General features: G+C 48.0%; 1 protein-coding gene across 1 annotated transcript in view; it reads left to right on the top strand.

Annotated features, from left to right (window-relative positions):
• TRIO (trio Rho guanine nucleotide exchange factor) overlaps nucleotides 1-16,847 on the top strand; it is a 198,986-nt gene that overhangs the window by 75,989 nt on the left and 106,150 nt on the right. The window contains 6 exon segments of the mRNA XM_023752278.1: nucleotides 1,335-1,454; nucleotides 2,858-3,049; nucleotides 3,498-3,647; nucleotides 9,533-9,647; nucleotides 10,224-10,339; nucleotides 14,011-14,133. Of these exon segments, the coding sequence (XP_023608046.1) occupies nucleotides 1,335-1,454; nucleotides 2,858-3,049; nucleotides 3,498-3,647; nucleotides 9,533-9,647; nucleotides 10,224-10,339; nucleotides 14,011-14,133 (816 nt within the window).

Raw genomic sequence — 16,847 nt, 5'->3', positions numbered from 1 at the left:
TCTGTTCCTGCCAAGGCATTAGGGGTGAGTTAATTAAATGTTTGACCAAATATAGAGGCCACATTTTAAGTTGACAAAATTGTATGGCCCACAAATGATGTTACCAATCTCCAAATGGCCCTTGGCAGAAAAAAGGTTCCCCACCCCTGCTCTAGACCAGGAGCGAGGTGTGGTGCACAAGTGGGCAGCACTCGCATTAAAGCAGACATGTTATTAAACAGAAGTCTTTAAAAGAGCACCTGTTGTAATGAGATAAAGTATGTGAGCTGCCTTTTAAAGACCAGTTAATGAAGTTCTTCTTCTTGCCAAACATAGGACAATTCACCTAAAAAATATAGGGATAGACTGACATATTCTTTAGGAACTGCATTTGCCTAACGAGTAACAGAGTCCAAAACCACGTAACGAGTCAGAAGGTGGCCCGTGGTGTATTAGCTGAGATCTTGATGGTAGGTGGCCCTTTGCTCATGGTCCAAACGGTGTTGTAGCCCCAACCATCACCTCCACAGTCCAGGCATCAGGAAGGGAAAACGTAACAAGAAAAAGGCAAAACATGTACCAGAAAAATATTTTCACAAAATCCCCCAGAGGCGACTGCTTTGATCTCAGTGGCTAGGATTATGTCATAGCTGTACCCGAGCTGTGGCTAAGAGGTGGTTTTATTTTAAGCGGTCCCCAAAAGTTGGGGTTTTCTGAGTAAAGGAGACAAGGAAAATAGGTATTAGGAATGAGCTGTCTCTGCCACAAATAACTACCCGGAGTGACTTCCGCAGCCGCTGGCTTCGGCTGTCAGAGGCGACTTCTCTTCGTGTGTGAGGTTGAGGATCTCCTGGTTTGCCTCTGAGCATAGAGTACAGCTTTGTTCACACTTCAGTTATTGTGCCACTTAATACTGATGCTAAAATGGAAAATTTATTACTGGGATGAAACAGTTCCCTTACCAAGCAGTTTGCCAAGTTTGCATTTTCATTAGGACTGAAAGAATGAAAAAAATATATATTTTTTTTTATTAGCAGAGAATTCTTTGTGGCCGTTGGTTTTGGGATATGTGGTCCCCAACCTGTTTTGGCCTGTGGACTAATAACCATCCCCTGGACCCTCTACCCTTTCAGCTCCCTTTAGCAACTAAAAATAACCGCATCCATTAACAGTGCAGCACTTACGGTCGCACACTCCCGACCGGTCTCAGGCTGTGGGCAGTAGGGTCATAAGGAAACCAGCTCCATGTGGCTGATGTGAGCAGCTCGGCCACCTTGCTGCTTAGATCGCGTCACTGCTAGTCCACGGGCTGCCCCGGGAAGGACCGCGCTTGGATGACCTGTGTACCATTTCAGGTGCTGGGCTGGATCCGCAATGGCGAGTCGATGCTGAACGCCGGGCTCATCACGGCCAGCTCGCTGCAGGAGGCGGAGCAGCTGCAGCGGGAGCACGAGCAGTTCCAGCACGCCATCGAGGTAGGGCGCTGGCCGCCTCGAACGGGTCTTTCCCCCGGGAGGCAGGCCTTCTTTGTCCCTCACGTGGCACTGACCCTGGAAGCCAAAATGGGGTTCCACGGAACCCCAAACGGCAATGCTTACAAGCCTACAGGGTGTCACAGGAGAAGGCCTCAGCCTGGCCCTGCGGAGGAGCGAGGCTGTGCATGCTAGCCCGGCAGCCTCACGGCAGAGGGTCCCCAAGGCCAGGGGAGCCCGGGGTCCTGCTGAGGTGGACCTTCTGGGTCAGGAATGCCTGGCACTAGGTACCCCGAGTTGGCATCTCGGCTCAGGCATTTTATATTTTGCTGGTCTCATGGGCACATTCCTGCTATATAAGCAACCTCAGCAAATAAAGCACTCTGGGCGGCTCACCAAGACCAGGCACAAATCACGCTTCACTGTTGCCGGTGGGTGACCCAGTGCTGTCCACAAACCCCTGCGCCCTGGGGAAGGGCGTTACTCACCCATTGTCTCCGGTCTTGAGTGTCAGTGCCACCCAGGACGTTAGCAGAACGGCTCGGGCCGTTTCAGGCCTGCCCAAGTTCACCCTCAAAGAAGGTAGATAATTACTTTTAGGTTTGAGGGGCAGTTACAATTGTGACCAGTGGTCTCAAGGTAAAGCCAACGGTGAAAGAGCATTTGTTTACAGAGAACTTGTTTTCTGCTCTCTTTACATACATATTGTCAGCCAGAGAAGGAGCCACAGAGATCGCCATTAATTTGTGCCTTAGATTGGTTTATTTTCAACTACTCAGTGCCAGTGGACACACATTAACACTCTGGAAGCCCAGACTCCGGGCATCTTTTGAAAATTGTACACTGTGCCAGTGATTCCCAGTAATGACATTGTCAGTGGACCTCCAGGGAAAACCGTTGGTTCAGCCTTAGCTGTTCTTTTCTTTCTTTTTTTGTAAATTAATAGTTCCTGAGAACATTTTACTCTCGTCCAAAGTTAAAGTTGAAAATGAAAATAAAAAGCCTTCACTGTGGCCACCTTTTCCCCACTTGTTCCTTTGCCTGTAGCTGCTATTATAAGAAGGATCAATAGGAATAATACACTTGGACTATTTCAGCAGCTTTTCTAGAATGTTGGCTGTTAAAGGTTTCTCCTGCTCCTTCTCAGGCCAAGACCCCACCACAGAGGCCTGGAAAGTTTTAATGCATTTCATCCTTCATTAGCTCATTTAAATAGAAGCAGTTGTTGCTAGGCATGAAAACATTTTTTTAACTAAACTATCTGCTGTTTTTAGAAGTGTCCTAATGAGCATTAGCTGAGGCGGTTTCTATAAAAGCAAGGGGCACGGAAGGCCGTGGCGTTCCCAGTGCCTTTCCAGTAAGTGCGTGGCGCCCCTGTTAAGTGCACTCTCCCTTTCCTCCCTTAGAAAACACACCAGAGCGCGCTGCAGGTGCAGCAGAAGGCAGAGGCCATGCTGCAGGCCAACCACTACGACATGGACATGATCCGGGACTGCGCCGAGAAGGTGGCCTCGCACTGGCAGCAGCTCATGCTCAAGATGGAAGACCGCCTGAAGCTCGTGAACGCGTCCGTCGCCTTCTACAAAACCTCGGAGCAGGTAGGGAGGGGGCCCAGGCCCTCAGCTCCCTCCCGACTGGCAGGTTATTTTGAGCTCGATTTGATTGGACAACTCAATCATTAACTTGTCAGTCATCATTGAGCCAGCTCATTCCAAGTCCAGCAGAGAAGAGAAGCATTCTTAGACGTGACACCACTTGTGCTCACCGTCAGCATCAAAGCGTAATTGGCTGGGAAGTGGCTAAGAAGCACCCCTTTCCGATCACTTAAGTATACGGCCTGAAACATGTCTGAGGGAGACAGGAAACCCAGCTTTTGTTGTGTCCCTGTTCAGAAAGGCCTGCATGGGCAATCCTCGTGTTAGGTGGAGCCGTGGTTCCTTCCAGTGGTTTGGTCCTCGGGACGCTTTGGAAATGCTCCCCACAGATGCCAGCCCGTGCCCCCGGGTGCTGGGGTCCCTCTGAGCTGGAACTGCCTCCTGCCCGCAGGTCTGCAGTGTCCTCGAGAGCCTGGAGCAGGAGTACAAGAGAGAAGAGGACTGGTGTGGAGGAGCCGACAAACTGGGCCCCAATTCCGAGACGGACCACGTCACCCCGATGATCAGCAAGCACCTTGAACAAAAGGAAGCGTTCCTGAAGGTACGAGCGCTTCCTGGGGGGCCGCTGCCTCGCTGAGCAGTGTACACAGATCCAGCAGGGTCACCTGAGGACGGCCCTGAGGTGGGACTATGGTCAGAGACCCGCAGAGACCCTGCAGGCCAGGCTGGGTCATCACTTCCACCTCGTGGGAAAGTGATCGGGGCAGCATCCCATCGTCAATAAGTCCGCTGTTCAGAGATAATCTTAAAAAGGTTTTTGTTATTTACGCTGTCTTATATCCATACCAGAGTCATTTATGTGCTTCAGAACAATTAAACTTGAAACAGTGGCCACAGTGTTTAGCAACACTGATTGACTGTTTCCACATTGCATTCTTTCACTCTTGGACCAGATTTTCTGAGGTTCTTTTTGCCACTCAGACCTGTTGGAAATAGGGGTGGTGTTTACTTTTCCTTGTTGCTTTATTTAGTTTAGTTGTTCTCATTGCATCAGCATTCTGACTCCTCTGACACTATTTCCTGTTATGTTTAATAATTTGTTTCGTTTCTGAAGGTGATGGACTATCCTGACAGGGAGAGTTTTTGTTTCGTTTGGGAGAGAAATTGTAACTGAAAATTCTTATCTGGTGTACTTACTTTGAGCTTCCACCTGCCTTTCTATTTAAGCAAATCGGTGGGAGACAGTTGTAGCCGCCCCAGTCACTAATTGTAACTATTTCAAACAGGACCTGAGAGCCTGCGTGCCTGCTTGTCGCTGCTGTTTAAGTTTATGAAATGCCAGCCCTGTTAGATGTTTTGAGTTGAATTATAATTTACCTCCCCTTCTCTGGACTCCAGTTAGTATAAAACAAAATTGAATGCTACTTAATTATATCATTTTTTGAATATTTATTGTTCAGATTATTACAGTTGTTCCTTTCCCCCCCCCCATAGCTCCCCTTCACCCCGTTTCCACCCCACCCCATGCCCTTACCACCCCCACATTGTCCTCGTCCACAGGTATAAGATCTTTGTCCAATCTCTTCCTGTACCCCCCAACCCCCTTCCCCCCCGAGAATTGTCAGTCCACTCCCTTTCTATGCCCCTGATTCTATTATATTGACCAGTTTATTCTGTTCTTCAGATTTTTTATTCACTTGATTTTTAGATTCACTTGTTGATAGATATGTATTTGTTGTCACTTTGTTGTTTATAATTTTTATCTTTACCTTTTTCTTCCTCTTCTTAGAGAATACCCTTCAACATTTCATATAATACTGGTTTGGTGGTGATGAACTCCTTTAACTTTTTCTTGTCTGTGAAGCTCTTTATCTGACCATCAATTCTGAATGATAGCTTTGCTGGGTAGTGTAATCTCGGTTGTAGGTTCTTGCTATTCATCACTTTGAATATTTCTTGCCACGCCCTTCTGGCCTCATAGTTTCTGTTGAGAAATCAGCTGACAGTCGTATGGGTACTCCCTTGTAGGTAACTAGCTGTTTTTCTCTTGCTGCTTTTAAGATTCTCTCTTTGTCTTTTGCCCTTGGCATTTTAATTATGATGTGTCTTGGTATGGTCCTCTTTAGATTCCTCTTGTTTGGGGTTCTCTGCACTTCCTGGACTTGTAAGTCTATTTCTTTCACCAGTTAGGGGAAGTTTTCTGTTAATATTTCTTCAAATATGTTTTCAATTTCTTGCTCTCTCTCTTCTTCTGGTACCCCCATAATTCGGATATTGGTACGCTTGAAGCTGTCCCAGAGGCTCCTTACACTGTCTTCATATTTTTGGATTCTTTTTTCTTTTTGCTTTTCCAGTTGGGTGTTTTTTGCTTCTTCGCATTTCAAATCTTTGACTTGATTCTTGGGATCCTCTCGTCTGCTGTTGGATCTCTGTATGTTATTCTTTATTTCAGTCAGTGTATGCTTAATTTCTGATTGGTCCTTTTCATATCCTTGAGGGTCTCACTAAATTTCTCAGAGGTTTCTAGAAGATTCTTGAGTAACCTTATAACCGTAGTTTTGAACTCTATATCCAGTATTTTGCTTTCATCCATTTCTTTCATTTGTGACTTGTTTCTTTGTCTTCGCATTTTGGCTGCTTCCCTGTGTTTGTTTCTATGTACTGGGTAGCTGCTAAGTCTCCTTGAGTTGATAGTGTGGCCTTGTGTGGTTGGTGTCCTATAGGGCCCAGTGGCTCAGCCTCCCCAGTCACCTGAGGTGGATGCTCTTGGTGCACCCCTTTGTGGGATGTTTGCACAGTCTTGTTGTAGTTAATCCTTGATTGCTGTTGGTATCACTGGGAGGAATTGACCTCCAGACCAATAGGCTGTGGTGAGCAGCTTTGTCTACACTGGAAGATCTGTTGCGCAGGAGACACCCTTATGGGGCAGGACTTGATTCAGTAGGGCTTTGGTGCTCACTGAGTCTGCCCCTTGAGTGTGTCTCTTATGGATGTGAAAAGTTGTAATCCGTTATCATCTCCAAGGAAGTGCAAGGTCAGCCACTGTCTGGGGCCACCCAGCAGGAGCTACAGAGACATCTGCAGATTCCTCCTCTTTGTATGGGGTTTGGAAGTGCCCAGACGAGGCCCAGCTGTGAAGTAAGGCTGCTGCTGCTGCCAGGTAGTAGGCCTTCTTTTGGAATCTCTGGGGCTCTCTGACCCAGCTGCAGTTTGTTTTAGGCGAAAGGACAGGCCATTCATATGCAAAAGCCAATGCGCACAGCTTGGATGGGGTGGGGTCTCTGGGAATCACCAGGGTGGAGCAAACAGCAATGGCTTCCCTGAACCAGAGAAGTCCCTGGTTCTCCGTGTCCCGTGCACCTGTGCAGGAACAATGATTGCTGCAAGCACCTCTAAGAGTAAGCTGCCCTCACGTACCTGTCCCAATGCCGGACAGTCCAGTTTCTCCCCGTATGAGTCTGGGTCCCCCAGAATCTCGCCCAGAACTGGAGTTCAGAGCAAGCAGGAGATGGTATCTCCCTCCCGGTTTAAAGAACAGCACATCCAGGTGCCAGCACTTTCTGTGCCTCCACACCTCTTACCGGTCTCAATGCGCTTTCTTCACCTCTCTAGTTGTGGAACTTCCACTCAGCCAGCTTTCCTGTGGTTCTGGGTGGTAGTTGTTCTGCCGTTTAGTTGTAATTTTGATGTGGTTGCGAGAGGCAGCAAGTATAGGTGATTACCTATGCCACCATCTTGGTCTACTTAATTATATTAATTAACAAAGATATTTAGGTGAAATGATAAAACAGAGGCCTGTTCAGATTCCTTTGTTCACTAGAATTCTGTAGTGTTTTTGCATTGGATGTCTTTAAACATTTTGTGGTCTAAGTTTAAAGATGTGTACAAAATAAAGAACGAATCGTATGCATCTCACCCAGGTTCAGTGATTATCAGCCTATGGGCAGTGCCCATCTTCACTGGATTGTTTTAATTCCAGATATTACATCATTTTATCTGCAAATAGTTTAGTAAGTATCGACACATTAAATTGTACTTTTCTAAAACAACCACAATACCATGATCAAATCTTAAAAATTAATGGTAACTTATTTCATGTAGAATCAAAGCATTCAAATTTCTCTGATTGTCTCACAAATACCTTTTCATTAAGATCCAAACAAGTCCAAATATTGGTTTGATTTGTATGTCTCTTCATATAAATACCACCCTTCCTTTCATTACCAGTTATTAATTGAAGAAATAAGTTATTCATACTGTGGTGTTTCCCGCTTTCCAGATTTGGTCATTGTGTCCTGTGGAGTCATTTAGCACCATCCTGGATGCTCTGAATTTCTGTTAGTTATGTTGAGAGCCCTGGTCAGCTTCAAGTGTGAGTGTGTGCATGCGTGGGTGTGCTTGGCACACCCAGTGGGTGGTGCTTGCATTTCCCATGTGTTACATCAGGAGCCACATAAGGTCCACTTCTTCCTGTCTCTGCAATATGAGAATTTGTCAGTGCTTCAAACACGGTGCTTCCAGCTCATTCATTCTGCTCTTCCCCACCAGCCTCTCACCTCGTGGGTTTAGTTCCAGTGGTAATATTGCTCATTAGCAGTTGCAGAACAGTGGTATTCTGTCATTCCTTCTCCTCAATTAGCTAGAATTAGTAAGTACCCCTGAGCTATTTTGTTAATCTAAAATAGAGTCCGTGCAGAGAAGGCATGGTAAATGCTTGACTCTTTCCCTTTGCTTGCCATTTTCAGAATAATGAGCTGTTCCCTTAGCAGGTTCTACATACACTTAATTTGTTTTTTCTTGTTGTTTTGTTACTTTTTTTTACCATCATCATGGATTGTAATGTATCTGGTATGCTTCAATTCATTGGAGTCATTTATGTTTTTATATTCAAGTTGTCCCCTAGGGGGAGCCCCTTCAGGCCAGGTGGTGCAGATGTCCTTTGAACGTGACTCCAGCAGTTTCAGCAGCTTCCTTGGTATTTGGTATGACAGCTTACTTTAGACTCTCAGTAGAGACTCATGGTATATTTCTTAATTTTAAAAAAATTGTGCTAGCTCCCATCTCCAGGAAAGACCTAGACACAATGACCAGCCCAATGATGTTGTGCACTCCTCACGCCCAGATTGTGGTCTCAGTACCATTTAATTCCAGATTTGGGACAGGAACTGTGCAAGATATTTCCTCTTCAAATATAATTAATGTGGGGGTTTTTCTTAACTGCTTTGATTTTATATTTATATTCTTTTCCCCTTACTTAACTCTTTTTTTCTTCTTTTTTATTCCTCACCGGAGGATATTTTTTCCATTGATTTTTAGACAGATTGGAAGGGAGGGAGGAGGGGGGAGAGAGAAAGAGAGAGAGACAGTCAGAGAGAGAAAGAAACATTGATGTGAAAGAGACACATCGATTGGTTGCCTCCCGCTCATGCTCCAACCCAAGCTGGGGATTGAATCTGCAACTGAGGTATGTGCCCTTGACAGGGAATTGAACCTGCGACCCTTTGGTCTGTGGGCCGACGTTCTAACCACTGAGCAAAGCCGGCCATGGCACTCTTGTTTTTTAATACATTAATTAAATTACTTATTTGGTTTTGTGGGGGCTAAAACAAGTAATAATACTTTTTCTGCCATCTTCTAAGTATTTCTGGCTGGGCTCATAACCAAATTAACAGAGACAGATTAACAGGGGGAAATAAAAATTTAATATGTGTGCATGGGGAATTCACATAGGCAGGATAAAATCCATGAAAATTTCAAAGCGAGTGAGGCATCGTTGGAGAGATAGACATTTTTGGACAGAGGACCAAGAGGGGGGAATGGGGTATTAGCTTTCAGAAGTGAGAATGGGCGATGTGTAGGAAGTTGAGGAAGAGCAGAATAACCTGGCAGGCAGGTCCTTGCTGGGGACTCAGCCCTCTTGTTTGCCATTCAGATTCGGCTAAGGGGGGAGCATCCCAGATCTCCTCCTGAAGCAGGTTTCTCTGTCTGGATCTCTTGGGCAGGAAAGGGGCGGGGGGGGGGCGGTGGCGTGTCAAAGGTTCTTCCTGAGTCTTTTGTTTCTTAATAATCAGCCTCATGCCCTGGCCGGCTTGGCTCAGTGGATAGAGCGTCGGCCTGTAGACTGAGGGGTTCCAGGTTCGATTCCGGTCAAGGGCACATGCCTGGGTTGCGGGCTTGATCCCCAGTAGGGGGCGTGCAGGAGTCAGCCACTTGATGATTTTCTCTCATCTTTGCTCTCTCCCTCTCCCTTCCTCTCTGAAATCAATAAAAATATATTAAAAATAATAATAATAATAATAATCAGCCTCACATCAGTATCCCAAAAAAGCATCTTGAGGGTCGCAGAATTTTGGTCCCTTCCGTTTATGAACACACGTTGGCCAGGTGAACATTTTCAGTAAAGACGTGTGTGAGCGCCACTTGATGTTGTGGACTCAATATGTCTGCATAAGTCGGTTCAACAGCACATTGCTCCCTTGTGCCTAGGCTTGCACGCTCGCCAGGAGGAATGCGGACGTCTTCCTGAAGTACCTGCACAGGAACAGTGTGAGCATGCCGGGCATGGTGACGCACGTCAAGGCCCCGGAGCAGCAAGTGAAAAGTGAGTCAGCCCGGAGGCGCGAGTGACAGCGAGGGGAGGGGCTGGACGAGATTGCCTGGAAACCCTATCCCGGGCTTCACTTTAAGGTCCATTTCACAGTATTAAAGCTCTGACTCATTATCTTAGCTTAGTAACAAAATATTAAATATACAGATTGGTAATCCTATGTAATAAAAGCCTAATATGCTAAGTGCCCAACCGTCATTCGACCGTTTGTTCGACCAACCATTCGACCAGTTGCTATGATGCACACTGACCATCAGAGGGCAGACACTCTGACCAGTAGGTTAGCTTGCTGCTGGGGCTAGCCTATTGGGACTGGGTGAGAAGAGCCGAACACACCCTGGATGAATCCATACACCAGGCCAGTTTCAGCCCGATCCCCTCAGGCCAGGCCGAGGGACCTCTAGTTTATTCAATAAAGTTGAATAATATACACAGGGAGAAAAGGCGTAATATATATTGGCATTGACTGTTTTGTTAAAGTAAGTAAAAATATTATAAATCAGGAAAAAATGCAAACCAGAGTTATCTGCAGGTTTCATTGATTGTATGATTTCCTCTGCGCTCTCTCAGATATCTTGAATGAACTCTTCCAGCGGGAGAACAGGGTATTGCATTACTGGACCATGAGGAAGAGGCGGCTGGACCAGTGCCAGCAGTACGTGGTCTTTGAACGAAGTGCCAAGCAGGTCAGTCGCCCTGGGTGCCCTGCCCTCCACCCTGTATTCAGACCTCCATTCAGCAGGTTCACAACCACTTTCTAATGATCCAAACAGTCCGGCCTTGTCATGAACAGTTTGTTCTGAAGAGAAAATCCCACAGCCTCATAAGGCGTGTCTCTTGGTGAGTGTGGCCCTCAGCTTGTCTCCGCTGTCAGTACCCATGGTTCAGACAGCAAATACAAGTGAGAGAAGATGATTTAAAAATCGTCATGGAATCTAGGCTCTGTGTTTGTGTAAATACTGTGGTGGGTGCCTTTTTCTATCACTGTATTTATGTGTACAAGGTAAGAGTTCATTCTTCAGATAAATCGAGCAAAAATAACGTAAGAAATGTGACAGAATGCCTAACAATTCAGTGTAGCCAACCACGTTCCTACACTTGGCTCACGCAGAGACACCTGGAGGGCACGTGTGAAGTGTCCCCCTCTCTGAAGTCCGTTTGGGAGAAAGTGCTTCTGCCCGAACGTCAGTCATGGGAGGTCGCTTTAGGTGAAAGCCTGTCGCATCCCTAACTCGGACACAGGATCCCTGTCGCTCCTCTCGGGCCTTCACGGTAGCATAAGAACCCATAGGGCCGCTCACATTCTCCAGGTCAGACCCGGACCAAGGCGCCTTCTGAATCCACCTGTCCGCCTACTATGTGCTGCCGCAGGCCAGGCATTTAGTGAACTCTTACAGCCTAAGAAAGATGGTCTTCCTTGCACAGGCTTCCTCTTAGGGAGCACGTTTGTTCCCTGTGGGTAAATGTTCGTCTCGCAGTGGGTGGCCTGGTCCCCAGAGGCGGAGAAGCTGGGGGGCACGGTCCGCGCACCTGGCACCCTGACTCGGCCTGTTCTCGTCTCGGCTGACTGTGCAGGTGTAGTCATCATATTCCCAACAGAGGCGGGAAGCAGTAATGTCTTTAATGGTTAAATTATGTCTGCTTACCATCTTATTTAAAAACAGTTCAGCCATGTTTGAGACTTACGGCAGCCTGGTTTTGTTCCTAATTAGAGATTGTTTCATAATTCTTTCCCACATCTCTTTATTACTTCTCTGTTGAAAGACAAGGAATCACTCAGCTACACAGAACAAAATTGTAAATAATTCCCTTGACAGAGAAATTGTCTTGCTTTTTCCTAAAGCCCAGCTTGTTTGCCAATTATAAACTCACTAAGTTTAGGCCCTGAGCAGTGCCAACCCACAGGCCCCGCGGACCTTTCGGGTTCTGTACCGATCGCAGGTGCATAGTAGGCATCCATCGCTCCTGGAGAATCTGTCCTGAGGCCCCGGCTGGATCAGGTCTCAGGATGGCGCCCTGAGGGTCACTGGGTGGCGCCTCACTGGAGGGTGGTGGAGAGGTGACCCCCTGCCCTCCCCCGGCATCCTGCCCACCACTGCCCCAGGCTCGCTGCCCCTCCTCCTCAGCCCGCCTCTGAAGGCTGACTTTCCCAGGGCTCAGTTGGGATTTGCTCTTGTTTCTCTCTCTTCTCTTCTCGGTTGCTATCTCCCAGCCCTCACCTCCATTTCTGGCATCCAGGCCGGTCCCCCCAGGCTCCTCTTTGCCAGAACTGTCCCCCATGCCCCCCTCATCTTACAGGGTGTGTGGTTCCTGATTCCTGTCTTCCCCTCATCGCCCCACCTTCACCCCTTCATCAGTCTTGTGGGTGCAAACCTCCCGTGCGTGTCAGATCTGCCCTTCGCTCCCACCAGAGCCGTCATGCCATGTCCTGTCTAAACCTCTGAGCCAGTTTGCTAACTGGTGTTGTTCCTTCCACTCACTCCATCTCTTCCTACACAGAAGCCCCTGCCCTCCACAGCCTCACCCCCAGCCTCTCCCCGAGGGGTACCAGCTCCCTCTCCCTCACTCCAGCCTCTCCCTCACTCCAGCCTCTCCCTCACCCCAGCCTCTCCCCATGGAGGACCAGCCCCCTCACCCCCAGCCTCTCCCCGTGGGGAACCAGCCCCCTCACCCCCAGCCTCTCCCCATGAAGTAACCAGCTCCCTCTCCCTCACTCCAGCCTCTCCCCATGAGGGACCAGCTCCCTCACCCCCCAGCCTCTCCAGAGAGGAACCAGCTCACCTCACTCTAGGCTCTACCATGTGGGGAACAGCCTCCCTCACCCCAGGCCTCTCCCCAAGGGTACCAGCTCCCCTACTCCAGCTCTCCCCAGGGGTACCAGCTCCCTCTCCCTCACTCCAGCCTCTCACCATGGGGGACCAGCTCCCTCTCCCTCACCCCCAGCCTCTCCCCATGGGGGACCAGCCCCCTCACCCCAGCCTCTCCCCATGAGGGACCAGCTCCCTCAGCTTGGGACCATTGCGTGCACACCCCCCCCCCCCATTCCGCCTGCACTGGGTCTCTCTATCCTCCCCGGCCCATCCCTTTCAGCCTCAGGTCCCAGCGTTGATACCTCCTCTGCTGACTGCCTTCTGAGCACGGCCTCCCACTCCCGCTTTGTCTTCTGTGTATCTTTCCTCCTCTCTCTCCCCTTCCGGTCGGTCGGCAGCTGCAGGGGAGAAAAGCTTCTCGTTCCCTGGTGCCTCCCTGCATGACTCCATCGTAGGCACTCGAGACGATTAGCTGTGTGAATGGAGAAACCAAGGGCCTTTGAACAAATGGGCAGAAGTGGCTTTTTGCCTCCATTCAGAGTCCGGTTAACATTGTTGCCGAGATGGGATGGGAGCTCGGGCCCTGGATGTACACCAAAAGTACATCCCAGCCAGGGAGCTGCATGGGAAGGATCGGTCCTGGTTTTCTTATTTTTCTTCTAAAACGCTGGGAATGTACCCAGTAGAGGCAGGGTGTTTCTGTGCCAGTACCAGCCCGGCAGTGGATGACTTGAGAGTAGAAGGAAACATGTAAAAGCTTCGACTCTTTCATGCTTCTTTTCCACACACCGCTCGCTCTTTCAGATGTGTGTGTTTAAATAAGTCTGATTGCACTTTAGGCCTATGAAAACGGGAGGAAAACACTGGCTTCCATCTTAAGCCAGGAAAGAGCAGAGGAGTTAGAACTGTCGTTCTGTGGCAACCTGAGCCTGGCTGGCCCCAGCTCTCCAGGCGTGGTCGCCGCTCCCGACTGGAGGGCGAGGCCGCGTGCTCTGCCCGCTCCCCGTGGCGCTCAGGCACAACGCGGGTGCCCCCAAACCAGTGAAGTGGGTGCCCCTCTGGGCACTCACCGGATCCAGGAACAGGAAGAAAGGGCTAAAGTTGTACTTTGGAAAGCTGGGAGTTTGCATCTGTGCTCCTGTTCTTCTGGTTAGACTCCCCGTGGGGTATGAAGTTCCCATGACATGAACGTCCCCATATTTAACAGCGTGAGGGTCTCAGCCCACCCCCTCACCCACACCTTCGCAGTGCGTGTGGTTTCTTTTCTGACACTTTGGTTTCTTTTCTTACTCTTTTATTGTGACTTTAGGTTCCTGGTTATAAGAAACTTTTGACCTTTTTATTGTGACACAATTACAACTTTCTAGCATGTCAGTCGACCCCCCCCCCCCCCAGTTTTAGAATTCCCTTATTTCAGGAATTGGTCTGTTTTTGAGGGGCTGCTCCCTGATGTGGGCTGGCCGAGGCCTGAGACTTCGCATTTAGATGAGATACTGAGGAACTTGGACTGCTCAGCCGTGAACATTTCCCATTCCCTCTCTGTCCAGGCTCTAGAATGGATCCATGACAACGGAGAGTTCTACCTGTCCACGCACACCTCCACGGGCTCGAGCATCCAGCACACCCAGGAGCTGCTGAAGGAGCACGAGGAGTTCCAGATAACCGCCAAGGTGCGTGCAGATCTGTGCGCGCCTGTCAGCGGCCTACACGTCTGCTGGGGTTTTTCCAGAATCACCTCGAGCAGGGTACTCTGGGTCAATGAGGGAGTTCTCCAATAGATCATTTGAACACACTCTGAAGCGAGAAGAGGGTGACCCACATGATCGTTGAACATGAGTTTGTGATACTTCCTATTGCCGTTCACACGGGTCCCTCAGTTTCCCCTCATTTACCTGTGGCTGCTGGTCCTCTGATTTCTGCAAGTACTTCCTGTCCCCTTCCTTTCGACTTCTCTTCTGAGTTCTTTCCTCAGGCGTTCTGAGTAGTTGCTGTTTGGTGAAGCACTGTTTGGTGTTGCCAGCTGGACTTGGTTGTGTGCTGTGGGTGTTTTCCTTCCGCCTGAGCTGGTGAAAATTGTTACAGTAGCATTGTCTGCTCAGTCTGTGTTCCCAGTAGGTTGTCCGTAGATTTTATAAAACTGGGGGAGTGGGGGGTGCATTTTCAGTTTTCTCCCAAAAATCAAAATACAATTAAATACACCTTTATGGCCGCTGCAGTATAGGTGAGTACAGATTAATTTTTAAGCAAATATGTAAGAGTCTACACATTGGCCTGCAGAGGCCTCAGAACGCTCTGAGATTCCCAGAGTTTCCTTCTCTGGGTGTTTTTTCTTCTGTTTTTCAGAGTTTTTGAATATACCTTTATTATAATACCTTCAGAAGTGCTGATATATTTTGATGATACATTTTGACTTTTTAGAAAAAACTAAAAATTCAAGAGCAGAAAATAGATGATCAACCTAAATAGTATTTTTGGTTAAAAAGCAGTATCCCTGTAAAGTAAAAAGATTGATTTCGTTGTGTGTGTGACCCTTCACTTGGCTTTGAAGACATATCAGAGAGGTATTTTTTAATCATTTGGGGTGAAAGCAGCTACTTTGTATTATGTTTATTTGTACTTTTTTTTGCGTTTTCTGTAACGATTTCGACTCCTCCTCCTATTCTTCCCAGTCTTCTGCTCCCAGCCCACCCTCCCTTCCTGGGCCTGAGCTCTGAGTTACTTCCTTTCACGCAGCATCGGGGTGCTGGGAGCCCTGGTCTCTGTTCTGGAGAAGCATCTAGTCTAGTGGAGCCACAGAACCGACCACGGCAGGGCTGGTGAAGAGGCCGGGTGCTCTGTGGGCACCGTGAGCATTGGGGAGGGCAGGCTCAGGCGAGGATAGCCTCACCATGACAGCGGGGCCTTGGGCACCAAGAGGAGAGCCGGCCGGGCCTGCCTCTGCAGGTAAGGACCGACCGGGTCTTCCTTCCTCCAGGTACAACGCACCTCCAGCTGTGAAATCCTCATTTGCATTAAGAGTTGGATAGAAAATTAGTTATTTATGCGCGCTACACGACCTTTATTTGTTTCTCTGAATATCTTTTGGTTATGAATAAAGGTCTGTAGAAAATACGTAAGATAGCACCGAGCGGTAGATTTGAGTTTGTTCCTTTTCTCTGCCAGAGAGTTTCAGCAGCGCTCCCCTCTGCAGGCCGTTCGCACAACCCCAGGGGCGCCGTGCACAGGACAGGGTGAGGAGCTTGGCAGCTTAGTTCCACCAATGGAGTGTAGGAGGATTTTTTCATTGTTCCTAACTTTCCTTTTCCTCAAATTTGGAGTATGATCATTAGAAGAATGAGCAGTAACAATAACAGGCATTTTTTTTGCCCCTGTATTTTTTTTTCTTAAGCATCTAAAACCATAGGTGACATCTGACCTTTCTGTTTCGCAAATATGCAGATGCTGTTTCTTTCATTGGATGTATTGATGAGAGGAACTGGTCTGTTTTGAAAAACCATCTCTCACTTTTTTTTCTTAGCAGCTTTTTCCCTTCAGTTTCTGCTTTCCTTTCATTTCATCAGAAAGTGCCTGCTTTGGTGCTTGGAGGTGTCCTTTAGCTTCTCCTGTTGACACTAGGCTACGTTCTTGTGCCTTCTGTCACCCTGTCGCATGTCTTCAAGAAGTCGTTTTTCTTCTGTTATATAGAGGATCCTTCCTGTGACAGGCAGCCTTCCAGCCCAGTTGTTACAGTGATTAGCACTGTAAGGCTGGGTGTCAATGGACACAAAGCCTCCGTTCATTTCACTGAGACGCAACTCTGTTCATTTGCAATGCAACTCAGAGCATTTAAAACACATTCTTAGAGTCAGGATCAGCCTATCAGTGTTAGGTGCTGGCTGTAGGTCTGTTCTGTGATGTGTGTAGACATGTACATAAATCTTCCTGAAATTTCTTGCTGTGTTTTGTTTTAATGCATTGTCTGTTTTATCTCCACTTCTCTGTCCCTGGCTCTTAGAACTCGACATAGCTTTCTTAACCTCTGCATGGTTCGTGCTCAATGGTGGGACAGCACCACTCTTCTGTGCTTTTCAGCAGGTTAACATCTTGGCCCTCGGCAGTGAAATCTGACCGAGGCAACCTAATTTTTGGAAATCCTGCATTAGCCATATTAATCCTCTGTGATATTAAATTTAGTAGTGCTCCTAATTTAATTCCTTTTGGAATTTACGCTTCCATATCGGAAACTTGAACTTATTTCCTTGGTTTATAACTAGGCTTGTCTCACATCTTCAGAAAGGTCTCCTGTTGGTGACAAGCCAGAGGCCACTTTAGCAGATCCTCTCCTTTCAGTCCACTCTGCTGGAGTCCATTCTCACAGGAAGAAAGCCTTAGAAACTTGCTGACT

The sequence above is a fragment of the Myotis lucifugus genome, unplaced genomic scaffold (genome assembly GCF_000147115.1).
Source record: "Myotis lucifugus unplaced genomic scaffold, Myoluc2.0 scaffold_0, whole genome shotgun sequence".
In the NCBI taxonomy this organism is placed as follows: Eukaryota; Metazoa; Chordata; class Mammalia; order Chiroptera; family Vespertilionidae; genus Myotis; species Myotis lucifugus.
Note: the sequence above shows the minus strand (reverse complement) of the source record. Positions and strands in the feature narration are given on the sequence as shown.